Raw genomic sequence first — 25,800 nt, forward strand, 5'->3', positions numbered from 1 at the left:
GGCTTGAGCATGGGATCATAGACAGGACCCCGTGGTCATTGGCTTGAGCCCAAAGGTCACTGGTTTGAAGCCCAAGGTTGCTGGCTTGAGCCCAAAGGTCACTGGGTTGAGCAAGGGGTCACTTGCTCTGCTGTAGCCTTCTGCCCCCCAGTCAAGGCACATGTGAGAAAGCAATCAATGAACAACTAAGGAGCCACAATGAAGAATTGATGCTTCTCATCTCTCTCCCTTCCTGTCTGTCTGTCCCTCTCTCTGTCTCTCTCTCTCTCTGTCTCTGTCACACAAAAACAGAAAAAAAGAATGTGGTTTATTTGATGACCATCAATTGTGTCTCCAATAGTGATAGGTAGTTAAGTAGAAAGAAAAAGTCTATGGATATATAGGGTGGGGCAAAAGTAGGCTCACTGTTGTAAATATGTGAAGCACAAACAGTTTCTTCTTGTGTTATTATTTATCAATTATTGTATTATTTTCCATATGAACAACTGGAAACCTACTTTTGCCCACCCTTGTATGTTATGTATATTTTTTATGGCTTTAGGTTGTTCATGAACAGCATGTTCTGTGTTAGGGACAGTAGGACAATGGGACAGAAAGACATCCACATCTCTGCAGTCTGCCTTAGAAAAAATGTACTTGGGTATGATCAGCATGCTGTTTTCATAGTGGAACCCAGGGCTGCATGACAAGGTGACCACAACTTAATTCTGACCCCTCATTCTGCTGCATTAAGATAACTTTTTTATTTCAACAAATTATCCTCTTTTCTTTAAATCTAAAATGTGTCCCCTCTCCAAGTTCTCTCCCCCTGGTTGGCAGAGCGACTGTGTATCAGTGACAGGATGGGCCCCCCACCCACGTCCCGCTGGGCTGGTACTGCACTGTGCATGGCTGAGTCACAGCTGGCTGCTCATGTGGGAGGGAGATGGGGGGACAACTGTCTTAATTCAGCTCTCTAACAGGGTTTTGGTCCTTTTTATATGATGGTCTCAGAGTTAGTAGTGCCAATGACTTTCTCAAAACTCAAATTCCTCCCAAAATCTCTAGCTTAAAAACTTTTTTATTATATGTTTTGCTTTCATTTTCAAAATTTTAGTATTACTTACTTAATATTATCAGTTACAACTTTTGAGTTTAGTCTTGACTATGACAGATTTTTAAAAAAATGTTCAAATATTTATAACATCTAAAAATGTTAGGAAATGTGGGAAAATAGAATTCTAGTTGCAGATGTGAGGGTTAAGAGTTCAATACGGTCACCAAGCTATAGAATGATGCACTTATAAAATTCAAATGCATTTTATGATAATTTATATCATGTCACATTTATTTTTCTTTTACTGACATTTATCTGCTATCCTTTTTCTTCTTTTTAAATCACCTAACATAAAACATATGATAATGGCTTTTTTCCCCCAGGAAAAAGCAAAACTTGAAAATAAACAAACAGTGAAGTTACTTCATAAGTGCCCATATTATGAGCAGTGGCCTATTTCAGCCATAAATGAGCTGGTTCTGCTTGTTAAATGGAAAAAATTCCCTCCGGGTCATGGTAAGTATAACGTAATTTTGGAACTTTTTTCTTTTTAACATAATCTTATACTATTGGAATTTGTAATTTCTCATAGTTTTGATCTTTTTACACTATTTCTTCATATACATGATTGTCTAATTTATTTAATGTTATCTTTGAATTGGACATTTAGATTATTGCCTTTTTTTTCTTGAAAATCATTCTTCATTGGCCTGAAGAGTGATTTCACCAGCCTCACTTGCACATTCTGCTATCACCCCACACACCTACCTTTGTCCCACCCAAGCTGTCAGTGTGAGGACCAAACTAAATAGGAGAAATGCAATGAGAGGTCAAGGTCATTCTTTCCTGTTTGCCTGGTTGATCACCCACTGGGAGCAGCAAGTCGGCATCTCTGCACCTGTGCTGTACGTCATCAGTGGAAAATGCAATTATGGAGAGTAGGTAAGGTCAAGATAAGATGCAGCAGCAGGTGTAGCTGCCCACACTTGTGCTATCTAGCATGGACAGCAGTGGTATGTGCATGGCCTGGGTTCCACTTTCACAAAAAGTTCAGGTGGCATTGGGTCCTTCTATACAGCTTTTCCATCTGGGAGTGCTCACCAAATAAGAGATGCCAAGGGCTATAGACTGATTGCTTTGATAACACAAAATTCAGATGTTGAACCCCTAATCCCTAATGTGATGCTCTTTAGAGGTGGGACCTTTTGAAGGAAGTTAGTCCTGAAAATGGGGCTGCCTTCATGAATGGGATTAGTGCCCTTATAAGAAGAGACCCCAGAGATGATCTCTCCCTCTCGGCCACATGAGGACGCAGCAATTGTCCTCACAGGAACTGGGCACCCAGCAGACACTGGGTCAACCTTGATCTTGCATTTCCCAGCCTTCCAAACTGTGAGCAATAGTTGTTTCTTGTTTGTAGGTAGAGCGCAGAGCATTTACCTAGCAGCTGTGTCTGACGCAATGCTGAGAGAATACTCCAGCTCCCAGAACCCTCCTGGGCACACCCAGGAAGGAAGCTTGCCCGCTATAAAGAAGTGACTCAGCGACAACCAGGCAGCACCCTGATCTTTTTAGCCATTGGCTGTGAAGAACACGCTGTAACACCCTATAGGCTGAACCTGTGTATATAAGCTAGCTTACTTCCTGAATAAGTCGGATCTGCATCACTAAACCTGGTCTCTGGAGTCAGGTCTTTGTGTCTTCGTCGTCCTCACCCCTGGCAGGACTTGTCCACACTTGTTGAAGTTACCCAGTCTATGGAATTTGTTATCTGGCCAAGACACCACCACCCATGGGAATAGGGGGCTCAGAGCCTAGACGTCCTTCAGAGAGGAACCGCCGTTGCTCCACAAGAGTCAGCCACCCACATCAGAGAGAGGTTTGTGGTCACACACAGGTGGACCCAGTGCCTATATGATAGTGGAGGGGATGTGCTTGAAAGAAACCCTCCACTTCCAGGCTCCAGAGCCATAATGGTGGCGAGTGAGGGCTTTGTTGCCGGGAGGGGGAAAACATTCTCAATTGAGTTTAAAATTGTAGCCCTAAAAAGAACAAGCCTGAGTTGTAAATCCCATGTGTCACTGTTCTAATGATAAACAAGTAGTGGGAAAATTCTGGGATCTGGCTAAGATGTCCTGTGAGGGAGCCACTCTGTAATGGAACAGTGAGGGTCAGCGTAGCACTGAACAGAGAATTTTATTGAAAAAAGTACATATTAGAGGTAAGTTTTGCTTCAAAAACTTGGAGTCCCTGATGGACCTATTCTATTTGGTTAGACTCAGCTCTTTCCTGAATTTATTTCAAATTTCATTTTAGTGCTGGTGTTTATAGGTTATTTATCATTTTTTTGAAATATAGGTCTAAACCATGTTTCGCCATATATATATATATATATATATATATATATATATATATATATATATATATATATATTTGCTTCTAAAAGTTGAATATTAGTCATGTTGCATGCTGTTCATAAAACATTTTTTCCGACAGGGTATAAATGTCATTTTATTTTTTTATTTTTATTTTTTAGCCAATAGTACATATAGAAGCAAGTAGTAAACAGACTGGTAAAAAAATTGGGAATGGAGTATTTTTTTAATTCAGCATAATTATTGTACAGAAACAATTTTTTCAAATGTGAATGTTTTGCTTTATTCTGTTTTCCCCAAATTGTATCAGAAATTTCAAACTTTGATCCATGCCTAATTTTTAGTTCTCTTTCAGCCTTGCCAATATACCAAGACGTTAATATTTTTGGGGTTTGTTTTTGTTTTTTGTATTTTTCTGAAGCTGGAAAAGGGGAGAGACAGTCAGACAGACTCCTGCATGCGCCTGACCGGGATCCACCGGCACGCCCACCAGGGGCTACGCTCTGCCCACCAGAGGGTGATGCTCTGCCCCTCCGGGGTGTCGCTCTGCCGCGACCAAAGCCATTCTAGCGCCTGGGGCAGAGGCCAAGCAGCCATCCGCAGTGCCCGGGGCATCTCTGCTCCAATGGAGCCTTGGCTGCGGGAGGGGAAGAGAGAGACAGAGAGGAAGGAGTGGGGCGTGGAGAAGCAAATGGGCGCTTCTCCTATGTGCCCTGGCTGGGAATTGAACCCGGGTCCCCCGCATGCCAGGCCGACGCTCTACCGCTGAGCCAACCGGCCAGGGCCGACGCTAATATTTTTGAGATGATTAAAAAGGAGGAAAGAAACCATAATCAGAGACATTTTTAATTATGTGAGGCAAAGAATACAAAATCTGGAAAGGGGGAATAATTATGTGTTTTTAATGTATTTGATTTCAAATGATGACTGTGTCTGAGTCTAAGGTATCAATTCAAATACTTAAATTTAGTATCAAAGAGTTAAGAAGGTAACATAGTTTAGGAGACTAACTCTGGGTTCAAGTTCTTTATGGGACTATCTTTAAAATAATGGTTGAAACTGTCTATTGCCATGAATAATCTGTGATTATTTTGAGTGAGTCAAAAGTAACATTATTTTACCAAACGTAAATATATGATGCTTACATTTATACTGTTTTAAAAAGCATTTATCCTCCTTCAGGAAGAATGATAATTTTACTAGATTCTCTTCAAAGCTCCTTTCTCTGAAATACCATGACTTATAAATAAACATACTGAGGTGAAGAATAAAACCTGTCAACCTAATCTATTTTTTGATGGCACTGACAAACTTGATATATCAGCAAGAATCATTACATGTAATGCTTCTCGACTTTACTCAAGATTTACTTTGAATTTTTATCTGAAAGCACAGAGAATGTAGCTCAAAATTACACTGTCATTATCTAGGTCTAAAATTAGCAGCAGTAGGATTTCCAAAGTATAATTAAGTATGTTTTCATTTCATTTTGGAAACGTGTATTGGATGAAGGTTCAGAGAGATTTACTTAATTATTCAAAAGGTTAGGGTTTAGGATTAATTTTGAGTAATCTGTGAAATAAGTGAAGCTTATTTCTGGCTTTATTTCCTTGGTTAATTTAGTCTTCTTACTTTTGGGTCGGATGCCAGGCGGAGCTTGACTGTAGTGGATGTGTCCTGTGTCATTGGTAATTTAGGCCTGTCTGGTTTGTATCACACCAACCAAAGTCTTCCCAGGTGTCATTTTTCCCAGGTGTGTCTGGCTGGAAAACCGCAGCTAGCTGATCTCAGCTGTTTCCATGTGTATTATGTGCATAGGAAAAATGGTAAATAACTTGGCCTCCATGGATCAATGACGTACATTTTATTATCACCCTTCTTATGTTGGCATGCTTCATCTTTTCCAGGTAGGATTTGATATAGCAAACATAATTACGGGAGATACTAAAAAAATTATAGTAATTCAGTTCTGACAGATAAAATATGCCAACATAATAATGATAAAAATATCTAGTGGAAACTTTCAGCCATGGAATATGTACTTTGAAGCTCTACCTAATGGAAGCCAGAAGTTCTAGGCTCTAAACTGCAACTTTTTTTTTTTGAGAGTAAGAGAGAGAGAGAGAGAGATGGACAGATAGGGACAGACAGCAAGAGAAAGAGATGAGAAGCATCAACTCATTGTAGCAGCACTTTAGTTGTTTATTGATTACTTTCTCATATGTGCCTTGATGGGAGGGAGGGGCTCCAGCTGAGCCAGTGACCCCCTGCTCAAGTCAGTGACCTTAGGGCTCAAGCCAGTAACCCTGGGTTCAAGCCAGTGACTATGGGGTCATATCTATGACCACAGGCTCAAGCTGGTGACCTTGAGGTTTTGAACCTAGGTTCTCAGCGTCCAGGCTGATGCTCTATCCACTGTGCCACCACCTGATCAGGCTAAATACCAATTTTTTTACATCCATCTTTCATATCAACCTACTTGTCAGAGTCTCAAAGCTCTTAGCCCCATGGGTCACTCTTGAGCATCCCAGAATCTGACTGTGCTGTGAGGTACCATTTATTTCAATGTGTCTGTTTCTTTTTTCCTCTTTTACTAGTGCCTTTGCATTGAGTATTTTCTAATGTAATATATTAATTCATTTAATGATTTTGTAAAGTAGACTTTTCTATTTAGAGCAGTTTTAGGACCACAGCAAAACTGAGCAGAAGGTACAGAGATCTCCCATACACCCCTACCTCCAATCTTCCATAGTATTCCCTACTATGGACAGACTCTGAGAGAGTGGTACATTGTGACAACTGGTGAACCCACATTGAAATATCATCAACCAAACCCATAGTTTATATTGGGGCTCACCAATGGTGTTGGACACACTGTGGGTTCAGTGACTGTACAATGACATTTACCCACCATTGTGACTCTGTATCATACAGAGTCGTTTTACTGCCCTAAAATTTCTTTGTGCTCCATGTATTCATTCCTCTCTCCTCCCTAACCCATGGCAACCACTGGTCTTTTTATTATTTGTTTACAGTTTTGCCATTTTCAGAATGTCATATGATAGGAATCATGCAGTATGTATCCTTCTCAGACTGGTTTCTTTCTTAATAATATGTGTTTAAGGCATTTCCATGTCTTTTAATAGCTTGATAACTCATTTCCTTTTTTTTTTTTTTTTTTGTATTTTTCTGAAGCTGGAAACGGGGAGAGACAGTCAGACAGATTCCTGCGTGTGCCCGACCGGGATCCACCTGGCACGCCCACCAGGGGCAACACTCTGCCCACCAGGGGCGATGCTCTGCCCCTCTGGGGCTTTGCTCTGTTGCGACCAGAGCCACTCTAGCATCTGGGGCAGAGACCAAGGAGCCATCCCCAGCGCCCGGGCCATCTTTGCTCCAATGGAGCCTCGGCTGCGGGAGGGGAAGAGAGAGACAGAAAGGAAGGAGAGGGGGAGGGGTGGGGAAGCAGATGGGCGCTTCTCCTGTGTGCCCTGGCCGGGAGTTGAACCCGGGACTTCTGCATGCCAGGCTGACGCTCTACCACTGAGCCAACTGGCCAGGGCCGGCCAATAACTCGTTTCCTAATGCTGATTAGTATTCCATTGTTGGAATGCACCACAGTGTGTTAGTACACTCACCCAGAGAAGGATATTTTAGTTGACTCCAGGTTTCAGCATTGTAAATGAAGCTGCTATAAGCATCTGCATGCAGGTTTTTGTGTGGACGCCAGTGTCCAGCTCCTTTGGGAAAATAGCAAGGAGTACATTTGCTGGATTGTATGATAAGAATGTACTTAGTTTTGTAAGAAGCCACCAAGCTGTCTTCCAAGGTGGCTGCACCATTCACATTCCCAACAGCAGTGATGGGAGTGTCTGTTGTGACACTTGGTGCTGTCAGTGTCTGGATTTTGTCCACTCAAGTAGATAAGGAGTGGCATCTCATTGTTTAATTTACATTCATCTGATATTTGAGAAGCCACTTTTATGTGTTTGTTTCTGATCTATATATTTTTTTTGGTGTCGTACATTAGGTTTTTGGCCCATTTCTTATGCTATCTACTAAGAGTTTTATAATTTTGCATCTTAGATTTATGTCTGTAATCTATTTTGAGTTAGTTTTTGTGAAGAGGTCTGTGTCTATATATATATTTGCACAGGATGTTTGGTTATTCCAGCACCATTTGTTAAAGAGGCTATCTTTGCTCCATTGTAATTGCCTGTACTTCTTTGTAAAAGATAAGTTATCTCTGTTTCTCGGTTTATTTCTGGGCTCTCTATTTTGTTGTATTGATCTATTTGTCTATAATTTGTCTAGTATTCAATATCACATTCTCTTGATTACTGTAACTTTATAGTAAGTCTTCAACTTAGCTAGTATCCATCCTCTGACTCTGTTCTTCACTTTCAGTATGTGGAGGCTCCTCTGGGCCTTTTGCTTTTCAACAGAAATATCAGATTCAGTTTGTCATTACCCACCAATAAAAGCAAAACAAATATCTGTTGGGAATTTGATTTGGATTGTATTGAATTTATAGATCAAATTGGAAAGAAATGACATTTTGACAATTTCATCTTCTTAACCTGAGTATGGAGTATCTCTTCATTTATACAGTTCTTTGATTTCCTCATTAGAGTATTTTAATTTTCCATATATAGATTTTATAAGTATTTGTTAGATTTACACTTCAGTATTTTATTTTTGAGGAGGTCATGTAAATAGTATTGCATTTTTAATTTAAAACTCCACTTATTCATTTCTGATGTACAGAACCAGCCTTTGTTGGGTTTCTCTATAGATTTTTTGTTTTTGATGTCATTGAGTTATGCTCTAATTTGTTTTATTTCATTTTTTTCCCTACTTTGGAATTAATTTGTTTTTTTCTCTGTTTTCCTAAATTGGGAGCTTAGATGATTGACTTTAGATATTTCCTCTTTTCTTTTCTTTTTTAAAATTAATTTTAACGGAGTGACATTAATAAATCAGGGCACATATGTTCAGCGAAAACATCTTCAGGTTATTTTGACATTTAATTATGTTGCATACCCATCACCCAAAGTCAAATTATCTTCCGTCACCTTCTATCTGGTTTCCTTTGTGCCCCTCCTCTCGCCCCAACCTCCTCACTTCCCATTCCCACCCCCAGTAAACACCACACCCTTGTCAATGTTCCCGAGTCTCATTTTTATGTCCCACCTATGTATGGAATCATATAGTTATTAGTTTTTTCTGATTTACTTATTTCACTCAGTATAATGTTATCAAGGTCCATCCATGTTGTTGTAAATGATTTGATGTCATCATTTCTTATGGCTGAGTAGTATTCCATAGTATATATGTACCACATCTTCTTTATCCAGTCATCTATTGAAGGGCTTTTTGGTTGTTTCAATATGTTGGCCACTGTGAACAATGCTGCAATGAAGATGGAGCTGCGTGTGTCTTTATGTACCAATGTTTTTGAGTTTTGGGGGTATATACCCAGTAGAGGGATTGCTGGGTCATATGGTAGTTCTATTTTTAGTTTTTTGAGGTACCACCATACTTTCTTCCATAATAGTTATACTACTTTACATTCCCACCAACAGTGGATGAGGGTTCCTTTTTCTCCACAGCCTCTGCAACACTTGTTATTACCTGTCTTGTTGATAATAGCTAATCGAAGAGGTGTGAGGTGGTATCTCATTGTAGTTTTGATTTGCATTTCTCTAATAGCTAATGAGGATGAGCATCTTTTCATATATCTGTTGGCCATTTGTATTTCTTCCTGGGAGAAGTGTCTGTTCATGTCCTCTTCCCATTTTTTTTATTGGATTGTTTGTTTGTTTGTTGTTGAGTTTTATGTGTTCTTTGTATATTTTGGATAATAGGCCCTTATCTGAGCTGTTGTTTGAAAATATCACTCCCATTTAGTTGGCTGTCTGTTTGTTTTGTTGTCAGTTTGTTTTGTTGTGCAAAAACTTCTTAGTCTGATGTGGTCCCATTCATTTATCTTTGCCTCACTTCCCTTGCCTTTGGAGTCAAATTCATAAAGTGCTCTTTATAACCAAGGTCCATGAGTTTAGTACCTATGTTTTCTTCTATGTACTTTATTGTTTCAGGTCTTATATTTAGATCTTTGATCCATTTTGAATTAATTTTAGTACAAGGCGACAAACTGTAGTCGAGATTCATTCTTTTGCATGTGGCTTTCCAGTTATCCCAGCACCATTTGTTGAAGAGGCTTTCTTTTCTCTATTGTGTGTTATTGGCCCCTTTATCACAAATTATTTGACCATATATATGTAGTTTTATTTCTGGGCTTTCTATTCTGTTCCATTGATCCGAGTGTCTATTTTTCTGCCAATACCATGCTGTTTTGATTGTCGTGGCTGTATAATATAATTTGAAGTCAGGTATTGTAATGCACCCAGCTTTGTTCTTTTTCCTTAGGATTGCTTTGGCTATTCAGGGTTTTTTATAGTTCCATATAAATCTGATGATTTTTTGTTCCATTTCTTTAAAGAATGCCATTGGAATTTTGATGGGAATTGTTATGAATTTGTATATTGCTTTGGGTAATATGGTCATTTTGACTATATTTATTCTTCCTATCCAAGAACAAGGAATATTTTTTCCATTTCATTGCATCTTTTTCGATTTCCCTTAACAATGCTTTGTAGTTTTCATTATATAGGTTCTTTACATTCTTTATTATGTTTATTTCTAGGTATTTTATTTATTTTTTGTTGCAACCATAAAGGGGATTATTTTTTTTAGTTCATTTTCTGATGTTTCATTGTTGGCATATCGGAAGACAATGGACTTTTGTATATTATATAATTTTGTATCCTGCGACCTTACTGTATTGGTTTGTTGTTTCTAGTAATCTTTTTGTGGAGTCTTTGGGGTTTTTGATGTATAGGATCATATCACCTGTAAAAAGTGAAACCTTTACTTCTTCTTTTCCAATATGAATGCATTTTATTTCTTTTTCTTGTCTGATTGCTCTGGCTGGGATTTCGACCACCACGTTAAATAAGAGTGGAGAGTATGGACAACCTTGTCTTCTTCCTGATTTAAGGGGAAAAGTCCTCAGTTTTATGCCATTTAATATGATGTTGGCTGATGGTTTATCATAATGGCCTTTATTATGTTGAGTTATTTTCCTTCATAACCATTTTGTTGAGTGTTTTAAACATAAAATTGTTTGCATTTTATTCAGTGCCTTTTCTGCATCTATTGATAAGATCATGTGGTTTTTGTTCTTTGTTTTGTTGATATGCTGTATTATGTTAACCGTTGTATGTATGTTGAACCATCCTTGTGATTCTGGGATGAATCCCACTTGATCATGATGTATATTTTTTTAATGTGTTGTTGTATTCGATTTGCTAGTATTTTGTTTAGTATTTTAGCATCTGTATTCATTAGAGATATTGGTCTGTAGTTTTCTTTTTTTGTGTTGTCTTTGCCTGGTTTCGGTATGAGTGTTATGTTGACTTCATAAAATGTGTTTGGAAGTATTGCTTCTTCTTCAATTTTTTGGAAGACTTTGAGTAGAATAGGAACCAAGTCTTCTTTGAATGTTTAATAAAATTTACTAGTATAGCTGTCTGGCCCTGGATTTTTATTTAGAGGTTTTTAATAGTTTCTATTTTCTCCCTGCTATGGGTTTGTTTAGGCTTTCTGTTTTTTCATGACTCAGTCTAGGAAGATTGTATTGTTCTAGGAATTTATCCATTTCTTCTAGTTGTTAAATTTGGTGGCATATAGTTTTTCTTAGTATTCTACAATAACTTTTTGTTTATCTATTATATCTGTGGTGATTTCTCCTCTTTCATTTTAGATTTTGTTTATATGATTCTTTCTCTTTTTTCCTTGGTGAGTCTTACCAAGGGTTTGTCAATTTTGTTGATCTTTTCAAAGAACCAGCTCCTTGTTTTATTAATTTTTTCTGTATTTTTTCTGTTCTGTATTTAATTTATTTCTGCTCTGATTTTTATTATCTCCTTTCTTCGGCTGGTTTTGGGTTGTTTTTGTTCTTCTTCTGGTTCCTTAAGATACAAAGTTAAGTGGTTTACTTGGGCTCTCTCTTATTTTTTCATATAGGCCTGAAGTGATATGAACTTCCCTCTTATCATTGCTTTTGCTGCATCCCATAGATTCTGATATGTCATATTGTCATTATCATTTTTCTGTATATATCTTTTGATCTCTGCGTTTATTTCTTCTTTGACCCACTATTTTTAAAAAAATGTTTAGTTTACACATTTTTGTAGTTTTTTTTTTTTTACCTCTTCTTTGCAGTTGAATTCTAGTTTCAAGGCTTTATGATTAGAAAATATACTTGGTATAATTTCAATTTTTCTGAATTTGCTGATGTTATTTTTGTGGCCCAACATATGGTCAATTCTTGAGACTATTCTATGTACACTAGAGATAAATGTATACTCTGGCATTTTGGGATGAAATGTCCTGTAGATGTCTATTATATCCAATTGTTCTAATGTTTCATTTAAGGCCAATATTTCTTTATTGATTTTCTGTTTGGATGAATGACCTAGAGCCGTCAGCAGTGTAATGTGTTCTCCAAGTATGATTGTATTTTTGTCAGTTTTTGTTTTTAGGTCAGTCAGTAGCTGTTTTATATACTTTGGTGCTCCTTGGTTTGGTACATATATATTAAGAAGTGTTATGTGTTGATTCAATGTCCCTTTAATCATTATGAAATGACCGTTTTTGTCTCTGATTACCTTTGTTCTCTTGTAAGTCAGCATTGTTAGATATGAGTATTGCTACACTTGCTTTTTTTATGTTATTTGCTTGGAATATTGTTTTCTAGCCTCTCACTTTGAATTTGTTTTTATCCTTGTAGCTTAGATGTGTTTCTTATAGGCAGCATACAGTTAGATTTTCTTTTTTAATGCATTCTGCTACTCTGTGTCTTTTTATTGGTGATTTCAGTCCATTTACATTTAATGTAATTATTGACACTTGAAGGTTTTCTATTGCCATTTTATATATTGCTTTCTGTTAGTTTTGTATCTTGTTTGATTCTTCTGTTTTGTTTTTCTATCATTTGTATTAGTTTGGTTGTAATCCATACTTCCTTCCTCTGTTACTTCTTTTTTCAAGACATGTACTTCTGTGGTGTTTTTTTCAGGAGTGGTTACCATTAACTAATGGAAAGGGTACCTACCATGTTCATTGTAGTACACTATCTCATGAGTGTTTCTGCACCCAAATCCTCCTTTCCTACTGTTAATCTTTGTCCTCTCCCCTTTTTTCTTTCTGTTGTCACAGTTTAAATATGATTTTATTGTGTTCTTGGTGGAGCTTTTACTTGTGGTTTTGTTTTATTTTGTTCTTTGTATCTGGTTGGAAAACCCTCTTTAGTATTTCCTGAAGTGGGGACTTTCTGGTGATAAATTTGTTCATCTTTTCTGTATCTGTGAATGTTTTTATTTCTCCTTTGTATTTGAAGAATAGCTTTGATGGGTGTAGTATTCTTGGCTAGAAGTTTCTTTCAGAACTTTAAATATTGGGGTCCACTCTCTTCTAGCTTGTAGAGTTTCTGCTGAGAAATCTAATGATAATCTAATAGGCCTTCCTTTATATGTTGTATCCTTTCTTTCCCTGGCTGCCTTGAGAATTTTTTCTTTGTCATTGGTTTGTGCCAATTTCATTATGATGTGTCTTGGAGTAGGTTTGTTGGGGTTAATATAACTTGGTGTTCTTTTTTGCTTCTTGAATTCAAGGCTTTAATTCTTCCCATAGGCTTGGGAGGTTCTTGTCTATTATTTGTTTGAATATGTTCTTCATTACATGTTTTCTCTCTTCTTCTGATATACCTATTATTCTTATGTTGCTCTTTTTGATGGAGTCAGACAATTCCTGTAAGGCTTTCTCATTTTTTTTTTAAATTCATGAGTCTCTCTCCTCTTCTCTCTGTTGTGCCTCTAGTTGCCTGTCTTCTATGTCACTAATTCTCTCTTCTATCTGGCCTGTTCTATTAGCTAAGCTTGTTACCTCATTTTTCATTTCATGAATTGAGTTTTTCATCTCTGTTTGATTCGTTTTCATAGTTTCAATTTCCTTGGTAATATATTCTTTCTCTTCGTTGAGTTGTTTTTTGAGCTCCCTAAATTGCCTTTCTGTGCTTTCTTGTATATCTGTGATTACTTTTTGATTTCTATTTTAAATTCTCTGTCATTTAACTCCAAGGTCTCCAATCTATTAAAATTATTTTCTATATATTTTTCCTCATATATCTTTGCTACATCTCATCATTTTTATCCATGATATTTGATTTCCTTGTCCTTAATGGTATCTGAGGGTGGTTTTGTTAATAACACTAATAAGAATGGATAAAGAATAAAATAAAATAATTTGTTTTAAAAAAATTATTTTTTTGAGAAAATACTGTGAAAAACTGAGAATTATATTGTGCTAAATGGAACAAAAACTACCTAGAATGAAGGGCCTGAGTTGGGGAGAAGTGACAAAGGGGCCAAAAATGAAGAGTACCCACATAATGCTACAAGGAAAAAAATTGGATCAAGAATAACATAATTAGCCTGACCAGGTGGTGGCACAGTGGATGGAGCGTCGGACTGGGATGCAGAAGGACCAGGTTCGAGACCCTGAGGTCGCCAGCTTGAGCGCGGGCTCATCTGGCTTGAGCAAAGAGCTCACCAGCTTGAACCCAAGGTCACTGGCTCCAGCAAGGGGTTGCTTGGACTGCTGAAGGCCCACAGTCAAGGCACGTGTGAGAGAGCAATCAATGAACAACTAAGAAGTCACAACGCGCAACGAGAAACTGATGATTGATGCTTCTCATCTCTCTCCGTTCCTGTCTGTCTGTCCCTGTCTATCTCTGCCTCTGTTAAAAAAAAAAAATAACATAATTTTCTTGTAAATGATGGTCAAATGAAAGATATAGTGAAAGAGAAAAGAAGAAATCAAGAAAAAGAATAAAAAAATAAAGATTTTATTGGAACAAAAACTACATAGAATGGAGAGCCGGAGTTGAGGGGAATGCTAATGAGATAAAAAGTGAAGGAAAAAGCACACAATATGCCACAAAGAAAAAATTTGAATCCAAAATACAATAATTTGTGAGTGATGATTGAATGAAAGGAAAAGTGAAAGAGAAAAGAAAAAGAAAAAGAGGGAGAAAAAAAAAAGAATGAAAAAAAAGGGAGAGTGTTAAGATTTTTGGAATGTAATCCTTATAGAGAAAAAGAAAAAAAAAGGGAAATATAACACCTATGGGTATGAATTTCAAGATGAAAAGAAAATAAGACAGAAAGAGGGTAAAAGAACCAAGGTGGAAGTAAAAAAATAAAGATAATAAATAAAAGAAAAAAGTGGAAAAAGTTATAAAGACTGTGGATTATTCTTGATTTTGAGAGGTTATCTTCTTTCTTTTTTCTTCTTCTCTCTCTTTTTGGTTAGTGGCACTGTACCCCAGGCCCCTGTGGCATGCTTAGGTAGAGATTTGCAGTTGATGTGTTGCTATGGTGATGACATATACTAGGCCTTATTCTCGTTGGTAGTCGGGGCTTGTTAGCATTTGCAGGCTCCAACAATGGGAGAGTTTGTTTTCCTGGAGCCTCTTTCCAAGTCTCTCCTTCCTGAACCAGCAGCCTGGTGATCCAGCGGTGAAGTTTCCCCTGCCACTGCCTGGAGAGCAAGAGGCCCTAAGAGCTGCCAAATCCCCACTCTATCCCCACTCAATGCAGGGCTCTGGGTAAGGCTTTGCCATCCAGTGCTGCCTGAGTAATCAGGCAGGACTGGGAGCAAATTTCTCTGAAAGTGTCTTTCTATGAGCCTCCAGGTATGTCTAGTATGCCTTAGCACTCTGCAGGACCACTCTCCCTAGGCTTTTCGCACTTTGTAACCTGTATTGGCTGGCAGGAAGATGCCCTAGTCACTGCCTGCAGAACAGGAGGTCTTAAAAGCTGTCAAGTCCCTCCTCCAGGTCCTTTTAGAGCATGGCCCTGAGTATGAAAGCTCTGCTGACCAGAGCCACCAGCTTAAGCAGGTAGGGGGGTGAGTTGAATTCTGTTCAGGCTCCTTTCTAAGGTTTCCTGGGTATTTCTAGTTAAATTTGTCTTAGCATTCCATGAGACTGCTCTCTGCAAGCAGATTCTCCCTTGTTAAGAAGCCTACAGCCTAGCCTGTCCAACTTCTGCAGTGTTCTCTGAGGTCTGTTTCGTAGGAATGTTTTTTCATCCTGTATCAGCTGGCAGGAAGTTGCCCTATCCACTGGGTGCAGAGCAAGAGGCCCTAATAATATCACATCTCTCCTTCATGTTCTCTTAGATTACAGACCTGAGAAAGAAGACCTTGTCAGCCAGAGCAGCTGCCAGTGTTAGCCAGCTGGGCAGTCAGCAGACTGCGGGTTAGGCTCCTTCCTTTCAGCGATCTAATCCACAGGTCTGCTTTCCAAAAACTATCTGCAAGCTGCCTGCATACCCCTCCTTCTAGCACTTCCATATTTTTTATTTCCTGGTAATGTGCTTTGTTAGCCTGTATGGCAGGGGTCCCCAAACTACAGTCTGCGGGCTGCATGTGGCCCCCTGTGGCCATTTATCTGGCCCCCGCTGCACTTCTGAAAGGGGCACCTCTTTCATTGGTGGTCAGTGAGAGAAGCACAGGATGCATCCACATCCTGTGCTCCTAGAGTACTGTATGTGGTGGCACTGCAAAGTGCAGCATCGCTCATGTACAGTACTACTTCCAGTGACGCGGGACGCACATGTCATGGCTCGGGAAGTGCGTCATATTACTTGTTATGGCTAGCAGTGACAAATATGGAACTGGACATTGACCATATCATTATCCAAAAGCAGGCCCATAGTTCCCATTGAAATACTGGTCAGTTTGTTGATTTAAATTTACTTGTTCTTTATTTAATTTTTTTTTTTAATTTTTTTACAGAGACAGAAAGAGAGTCAGAAAGAGGGATAGACAGGGACAGACAGACAGGAACGGAGAGATGAGAAGCATAAATCATTAGTTTTTCATTGAACTTTGTGACACCTTAGTTGTTCATTGATTGCTTTCTCATATGTGCCTTGACCACGGGCCTTCAACAGACCGAGTAACCCTTTGCTGGAGCCAGCGACCTTGGGTTCAAGCAGGTGGGCTTTTTGCTCAAACCAGATGAGCCAGCGCTCAAGCTGGCAACCTCGGGGTCTCGAACCTGGGTCCTCTGCATCCCAGTCGGATGCTCTATCCACTGCGCCACTGCCTGGTCAGGCTTGTTCTTTATTTTAAATATTGTATTTTTTCCCGTTTTGATTTTTTACTTTAAAATAAGATATGTGCAGTGTGCATAGGGATTTGTTTATAGATTTTTTTATAGTCTGGCCCTCCAATGGTCTGAGGGACAGTGAATTGGCCCCCTGTGTAAAAAGTTTGGGGACCCCTACTGTATGGCTATTGGAGGTGCCTGCCCAGAGAGGTCCGGGAGTGTAGAAAAACTGGCTATCATGCACTCTCTGTGCGCTGTTGTTCAGAGAGCACCAAGACTCTGGTTGTAGCCCACGCAGAAGGCTACTGCTGAGAGTCTCCAACCCTGCGCCTCTGTCCAGAAACACAGGCACCCACGCCAGAGGTGCTAGGAGGAACCACTTGTACACTGTCTATGCTCGCCGACCAGGATATTGGGAGTAAACAAGGCAACTGCTTGCCCACCTCTGCCGGGGTTTCCTGCTGGTGTTAACTCTGCGCTCCATGTAGGTTGAGTTGGGGGCACACGCTCTCCTTGGATTGAATGTCTCTGCCCTAGTCCAGCTTTTTCCATGCCTCCAGCCCTCACTTTCTCTCAGTTCCAAGCAAAAGCAGCCCTTGCTCAGGTCAGTGAGGAAGGCATAGTACTTTGCTCTCTATCTTATTTCCTTCAGAGTGGATTATAAATTCAGCTACCATTTTGCCCAATTGTACCTTTGTTTGGTGTATGTACATTTCAGATGCTCCTGGGATTGTTTTTTCTTTCTCTAGTTGTTGAATTTGTTAAAATTTTGTGGAGAGGTATCAGGAGCCCTTGTCACGGTGCCATTTCTCTGACATCACTCATTTCTTCTTTTCTGATATCTGTAGTCAAGGCTATAAAGTATCTCAAATCAGTGCTCTCACTGCATCCCATGAATTTTGATAAATTGTTTTCATTAACATTTAATGAGTAATATTATCAAATTTAAAAATTTTTATTTAGTTTTTTAAAATTTAATTTTAATAAATTTTAATTATAAATTATTTCAACATAATTAAATATAATTCTATTTAAATTATTAACTTTTTAGGTTTGTTTTTTGACCCATGTATTATTTGGAAGTGTGTTGTTTAACTTTTATACATTTTGAGATTTTCCATTTATCTTTTTGCTATTGATTTCTAGGTAATTCCATTGTGGTCTAAGAACAGATGTATAATTTCTGTTGTTTTAAGTTTGTGACATTATGTTTTAAGGTCCAGGATGTGGCCTGACCTGGTGAATATTTCATGTGAGCTTCAGAAGAATGTATCTTCTGCTGCAGTTGGATGAATTGATTTATAGATGTCTATTTAACCAGTTGACTGATAGTTTGAATTTAGTTACGTCCTTACTAAATTTCTTCCTGTTGCGTCTTTCCAATTTTGGGTTTCTCACATATTCAATCATATGAATGAAAATTAAAACAATGAGATGCCACTCGCAATCTACTTGAGTGGACAAAATCCAGACACTGACAGGACCAAGTGTCACAACAGACACTCCCATCACTGCTGTTGGGAATGTGAATGGTGCAGCCACCTTGGAAGACAGCTTGGTGGCTTCTTACAAAACTAAGTACATTCTTATCATACAATCCAGCAAATGTACTCCTTGCTATTTTCCCAAAGGAGCTGGACACTGGCGTCCACACAAAAACCTGCATGCAGATGCTTATAGTAGCTTCATTTATAATGCTGACACCTGGAGTCAACTAAAATATCCTTCTCTGGGTGAGTGTACTAACACACTGTGGTGCATCCCAGCAATGGAATACTTATCAGCATTAGGAAACAATGAGTTATCAAGCTATTAAAAGACATGGAAATGCCTTAAACACATATTATTAAGAAAGAAACCAGTCTGAAGGATACATACTGCATGATTTCTATCACATGACATTCTAGAAATGACAAAACTATAAAGAAATAATAAAAAGACCAGTGGTTGCCATGGGTTAGGGAGGAGAGAGGAATGAATATGTGGAGCACAAAGAAATTTTAGGGCAGTAAAACGACTCTGTATGATACAGAGTCACAATGGTGGGTAAATATCATTGTACAGTCACTGAACCCACAATGTGTCCAACACCATTGGTGAGCACCAATGTAAACTATGGGTTTGGTTGTTGATATTTCAATGTGGGTTCACCAGTTGTCACAATGTACCACTCTCTCAGAGTCTGTCCATAGTAGGGAATGCTATGGAAGATTGGAGGTAGGGTAAATGGGAGATCTCTGTACCTTCTGCTCAAACACAGGTGCATATCTGGGAAATCCAGGAACTTATCTTTCAGGAATGCCTGATCCAAGCTCTGAGCTAATCTTGCTCCATTTATTTGTTCCAGTCATGGTTCTGTTTTGCTTTGTGTTCATTTCCTCCTCTAAGTTTCTGTGTGCTATGGCAGAAATAGCAATGGGACACATTTTCATCACAGGCAGTAGTCCCTGTGAAAGTCTGTCTTCCTGATTATTCCAGTAAAAATCTGGTATGACTCACTGACGAGGCCTGCATTGCATGGACACCCTGAGCATTCACTCTGTGGAGAACATACAACCTGTTGTCAGCTGAACCTGGATCACAGCCCTGCCAGGGAAAATGGTGCAGCCCTTCCTGAACCACGGTGGCTGCCCAAGTGAAGTAGCAGGTCTCTGCAGAGGTGCCGAAACATCTTCGTTTGCCTTCCATGTAGGGGTAGGGGTGTGACACTCCATGCTGCATGGGCACATCAGTGACAGCTGCCTCTTTGGGAGGAATGCTTTGAGTTCTTTGTGGCTCTCTGTCTTCATGACCCTCGATCATCTGCTTCTGCACACACTTTACTCCTTGTAGGGTTGGTCTTTAAATTGAAGATTTCCCTGCAGGTCTTTCTGAGGCAGGTACCACTTTGTCGTTTTATATTTGTAATTGCCTTTAGGTGACTTCACAGTATCTAATCCATGCATAAATTTTCTAGAGTCTGGTGAGTAATTCTTGCTTAAAAATATTATAAGAAGAGCTGCGTAGTCTTGCATAGTTTCAACAAAAACAAAAACTATATCTAGATGCATATATTATTTATTTCTATGTCTCTTTCTTCTGTATATCTGCTTTTATATCTATACCTTTTTGTGTATCTGCAACTACCTGCATTTTGTGTCCATTATCTCCTGGACTGAGTGATACCTGAAAGATTTTCCCCATTGGTTTTTTTTTTAAGCAAGTCAGTGTCTTGTACTTTATCCCCTGGAGCTTGTATGCCAGAGCTTTGTGATGATAATCTATTCACTTTCGTGCCTTGCTCCAGGTGAAGTGCTTTTGTTTCAAGGATTTCTCACTAGCAGGTGTGAGTGACACACTCACCACCACGCTCAGTATTTTCTTAGGACCCCCGCCTCATGGTTAGCTGCCTGTCTTGAAATACTGGCACTACTGAAATGATATCAGTGGCATTGTTATAAATATGTTTTGGATCCCAAACTAATATTTATTCGAAGTTTCCCAAACTACTAGTTAATGATAAAAGGAGCAGATCTTTAGCTCCTGTGAAATAGAGTGGATAGTTGCATTGCTTATACAAAGAGAGAGAAATAAGACTTTTCTAGGGGCAGTCTACCTGTGACTATAAAATTCTTATTATATATATTTTTTGCATTTTTACATGCAATTGACAACCACATGAGCAATTCATTATTCATAAGTCTATATGTTGATTTTCAAATGTAATAAAAATACAGTTATTTGCATGTTTTTTATGAAATCTTGCACTTTAGAAGACTTAGAATTTTCAGAAAATAATACTCTGCAGAAGTCCTTTGTTAAAACAAGACCAACCTTGGATCAGTAGAGGGCAGCCCTGCCAAAGACCTGGATCTTTCTTCTAGGCTATTCAGATTCTGAAATCTTATAGGAGCTTTTACGACATAGTTATAGCTATGAGATTAATATTTGCTCTAAGAAAAAGGTGGGCTTTCATAAATTTAGGTTTAAATGCCATAGTAGCTTTGCTTAAATTTCTCAAATAGCATACTTTGAATTTTTGAATTATTTTTGTTATTTAATTTTTGATCATGTTCATGAGGGTAGTGCCATTTTCTGATTTTTATTTTAACATTAAGTCACTTCTTCCTCCACAAAGCTTGGCAGGGCTTTCTATGGACACAGACAAGCCTGAACTTGAGAGGTTTGCTTCTTTTCTTGCAGACCATTCTAACATGACAAATGTTTATTTTAGAAAATATTGCTGGAACTTATCTGGAGGTAACATTTGCGATAGCATTAAACTATAAATTAAATTCAGGTGTTTCTTCAAGAGAAAATGACTTGTGTTTGAACAATGTGATAATGATGCCGGCATATTACATGGAACAGTTTCATGTGCTTAAGCAGTTATTCTCAAGACGTAGTTTGGTCTCTTATTTTATTTATGCTATTGGTTGAATATTGAAGACACATTTTTAAAGAGAAAGGATGTAATATTCATTACTTAAGCAAATCTCTCAGTCACAAAGGACCTGTCCATAGTGATTAGTGCATGTGAACCACAAGAACATCACCTGAAACCACCTTGCTCATTCAGTGTATGTGTGACCTGTGGTGTCCCTGAGGGAAAGTGTTTTGTTTATCGCAGGGAGATCTGCTACCTTATACTCTGTTCTTACTTTCTCTGCACTAAATCAAACAAGTTATATGCACCATTTTAAGAATTACTTGTTAAAAAAAATAGAAAGATACAAAAAAAATGTTAGTTATAAATTTAACATTTTTAACCTTTTAGTCACTTTTCTTCTAAAAGGACAGTAGGGAAGGTATGTCAGAGACAGAAATAGTTTGAATAGTAGTACATGAAGACCAAAAATGGTCTAACTCCCCTTTTATATCTTGCATTTTCTAGAGTAAACTGTGGTTTTTGCCTTGTTTGTCTTAGAAGACTGCTCCTAGCTGCTTCTGCTGGAATATTGAAGAGAGCCTTGCTGAGTTCCAGAAACCCATTGTAATAATATCATTAGAATGCCCGATAGAGAGAGCCAAGGCTAGCAGCCATTCCTCAAGTGGGCTACTCCTGCAAGGGCAGGGTGAAAGCCCGGAAACAGGCGGAGACCTGCAGCTGAACAAAGGTGCTCGCCAGTGACCTCAGGACCGAGCATAACGTCACAACAGGGGTGGGGCAAAGGCCAAGGCCACCAATGCTAGTGCACCCGAGCACGTGATCACAGCCACTCCTGTGAAGAGAAAATGTGGAAGCAAGGAAATACAACACAAATAAACCAAGAGAAATCCCCAGAAAAGGACCTAAGTGAATCAGATATAACCAAATTACCAGATGCAGAGTTTAAAATAACGATTGTTAGGATGCTCAAAGATATTAGAACAACCATAGATGGCCATTACGAAAACCTAAATAAAGAGATAACAAATATAAAAAAGGACATTGAAATAATAAAAAAGAATCAGTCAGAAATGACAAATACAATATCTGAAATAAAGAATACAATGGAAGGAATTAAAAGCAGGATGGATGAAGCAGAGAATCAAATCAGTGAGTTAGAGGACACGATAAATAAAGGCATGGAAGCAGAGCAGAAAAAAGAAAAGAGACTCAAAAAGTTCGAAGAAACTCTAAGAGAGCTCTGTGACAACATGAAGAGAAATAACATCCACATCATAGGGGTTCCTGAAGAAGAAGAGAAAGAACAAGGGATAGAGACTTTGTTCAAACAAATCATAGCGGAAAACTTCCCCCAATTAAGGCAGGAAAACATTTCACGTGTTCAGGAAGCACAGAGAACTCTATTAAGGAGAAACCCAAAGAAACCAACACCAAGACACATCATAATTAAAATACCAAAGCTAAGTGATAATGAGAAAATATTAAAAGCTGCTAGAGAAAAAAAAGACTATCATCTACAAAGGAGCCCCCATGAGGATGACTTCTGACTTCTCAACAGAAACACTTGAGGCCAGAAGGGAATGGCAAGAAATATTCAAAGTAATGCAGAACAAGAACCTACAACCAAGACTACTTTATCCAGCAAGGCTATCACTTAAAATTGAAGGAGAAATAAAAAGCTCTACAGACAAAAAAAACTCAAGGAATTCACTGCAACCAAACCAAGGCTGCAAGAAATGCTAAGGGGCCTGTTGTAAACAGATCAAAGGAAAAAAAGAATATAGCAAAAGAGGAATACAGTTTTAAAGAAAAAAAATGGCAATAAACAATTACATATCAGTAATAACCTTAAATGTTAATGGATTAAATGATCCGATCAAGAGACATAGGGTAGCTGCGTGGATAAGAAAACAGAACCCCAGTGGTAGAGCGTCGGCCTGGCGTGTGGAAGTCCTGGGTTCGATTCCCGGCCAGGGCACACAGGAGAAGCACCCATTTGCTTCTCCACCCCTCCCCCTCTCCTTCCTCTCTGTCTCTCTCTTCCCATCTCGCAGCCGAGGCTTCATTGGAGCAAAGATGGCCCGGGCGCTGGGGATGGCTCCTTGGACTCTGCCCCAGGCGCTAGAGTGGCTCTGGTCGTGGCAGAGTGATGCCCCGGAGGGACATAGCATCGCCCCTGGTGGGCAGAACGTCGCCCCCTGTTGGGCGTGCCGGGCGGATCCCGGTCGGGCACATGCGGGAGTCTGTCTCACTGTCTCTCCCGGTTTCTAGCTTCAGAAAAATACAAAAAAAAAAAAAAAGAAAGCAGGACCCATACATATGCTGTCTACAAGAGACACACCTTAAATCAAAAGATGCACACAGACTGAAGATAAAAGGATGGAAAAAAATATTTCACGCAAATAGAAATGAAAAAAAAGCTAGGGTAGCAATACTTATATCAGACAAAATGGACTTTAAAACAAAGACCATAGTTAGAGATAAAGAAGGTCACTACATAATGATAAAGGGAGCAATCCAACAGGAAGATATAACCATTATAAATATCTACGCATCTAATATTGGAGCACCTACATATATAAAGCAGACTTTGATGGACTTAAAGGGCGAGATCAACAGCAATACTATAATAGTAGGGGATTTCAATACCCCATTAACATCATTAGATAGATCCTCAAGAAAGAAAATTAACAAAGAAACAGCACACTTAAAGGACATATTAGATCAACTCGATTTAATAGATATCTTCAGAACCTTTCACCCTAAAACAGCAGTATATACATTCTTTTCAAGTGCTCATGGTATATTCTCTAGAATAGACCACATGTTAGGGCACAAAAGCAGTCTCAACAAATTTAAGAAGATTGAAATCATATCGAGCACTTTCTCTGATCACAATGGCATTAAACTAGAAATCAACCACAATAGAAAAATTGAAAAACATTCAAACACTTGGAAACTAAATAGCATGTTATTAAATAACGAATGGGTTAACATTGAGATCAAAGAATAAATTAAAAAAATTCCTAGAAACAAACGATAATGATCATAAAACAACTCAAAATTTATGGGACACAGCAAAAGCAGTTCTGAGAGGGAAGTTTATAGCATTACAGGCATACCTCAGGAAGCTAGAAAAAGTTCAAATAAACAACTTAACCCTGCATCTAAAAGAACTAGAAAAAGAACATCAAGTAAATCCCAGAGCTAGTAGAAGAAAGGAAATAATAAAGATCAGAGCAGAAATAAATGACATAGAGGCTAATGAAACAATACAGAGGATCAATGAAACCAGGAGCTGGTTCTTTGAAAAGGTAAACAAGATCAATGAACCTTTAATGAGACTCACCAGGAAAAAAAGAGAGAGGACTCAAATAAATAAATTTAGAAACAAGAATGGAGAAATAACAACTGACACAACAGAAATACAAAATATTGTAAGAAAATACTATGAAGAACTGTACGCCCAAAAACTAGACAACCTAGATGAAATGGACAAATTCCTTGAATCATATAATCTTCCAAAAATCAATCTGGAAGAATCAGAAAGCCTAAACAGACCAATTACAACAAATGAGATTAAAACAGCTATCAAAAAACTCCCCAAAAAGAAAAGTCCTGGGCCTGATGGCTTCACAAGTGAATTCTACCAAATATTCAAAGAAGAACTAACTCCTATCCTTCTCAAGCTATTTCAAAAAATTCAAGAGGAAGGAAGACTTCCAAACTCCTTTTATGAGGTGCGCATAATTCTGACCCCAAAACCAGGCAAAGACAACACAAAAAACGAAAATTATAAGCCAATATCCCTGATGAACTTACATGCAAAAATCCTCAACAAAATATTAGCAAACTGGATCCAGCAATATATGAAAAAATCATACACCATGATCAAGTGGGATTTATTCTTGGGAGGCAAGGCTGGTACAATATTCGCAAGTCAATCAATGTCATTCATCACATAAACAAAAGAAAGGAGAAAAACCATATGATAATTTCAATAGATGCAGAAAAAGCATTTGATAAATCCAGCACCCATTCATGATTAAAACTCTCAGCAAAGTGGGAATACAGGGAACATACCTCAACATGATAAAGGCCATCTATGACAAACTCACAGCCAACATCATACTCAATGGGCAAAAATTAAAAGCAATCCCCTTAAGATCAGGAACAAGGCAGGGGTGTCCCCTTTCACCACTCTTATTCAACATAGTTCTGGAAGTCCCAGCCACAGCAATCAGACAAGAAAAAGAAATAAAAGGCATCCAAATTGGAAAAGAAGAAGTAAAACTATCATTATTTGCAGATGATATGATATTGTATATAGAAAATCCTAAAGTCTCAGTCAAAAAACTACTAGACCTGATAAATGAATTCAGCAAGGTGGCAGGATATAAAATTAATACTCAGAAATCAGAGGCATTTTTACACACTAATAGTAAACTGTCAGAAAGAGAAATCAAGGAATCAATCCCCTTTACCATTGCAACCGAAAAAATTAAGTACCTAGATATAAATCTAACCAAGGAGATTAAAGACTTGTACTTGGAAAATTATAAAACATTGATAAAAGAAATCAGGGAAGATATGAATAAGTAGAGGCATATACCGTGCTCATGGTTAGGAAGAATAAACATCATTAAAATGTCTATATTACCAAAAGCAATTTATAAATTCAACGCAATACCGATTAAAATACCAATGACTTACTTCAAAGATATAGAACACATATTCCAAAAATTTATATGGAACCAAAAGAGAACACGAATAGTCTCAG

The 25,800-nt window shown here is 38.3% G+C and overlaps 1 protein-coding gene across 1 annotated transcript in view; it reads left to right on the top strand.

Annotated features, from left to right (window-relative positions):
* CNBD1 (cyclic nucleotide binding domain containing 1) overlaps positions 1–25,800 on the top strand; it is a 261,946-nt gene that overhangs the window by 215,838 nt on the left and 20,308 nt on the right. The window contains exon 10 of the mRNA XM_066266437.1: positions 1,420–1,552. Within this exon, the coding sequence (XP_066122534.1) occupies positions 1,420–1,552 (133 nt within the window). The remainder of the gene's footprint in view (positions 1–1,419; positions 1,553–25,800) is intronic.

The sequence above is a fragment of the Saccopteryx bilineata genome, chromosome 3 (genome assembly GCF_036850765.1).
Source record: "Saccopteryx bilineata isolate mSacBil1 chromosome 3, mSacBil1_pri_phased_curated, whole genome shotgun sequence".
NCBI classification, from domain to species: domain Eukaryota; kingdom Metazoa; phylum Chordata; class Mammalia; order Chiroptera; family Emballonuridae; genus Saccopteryx; species Saccopteryx bilineata.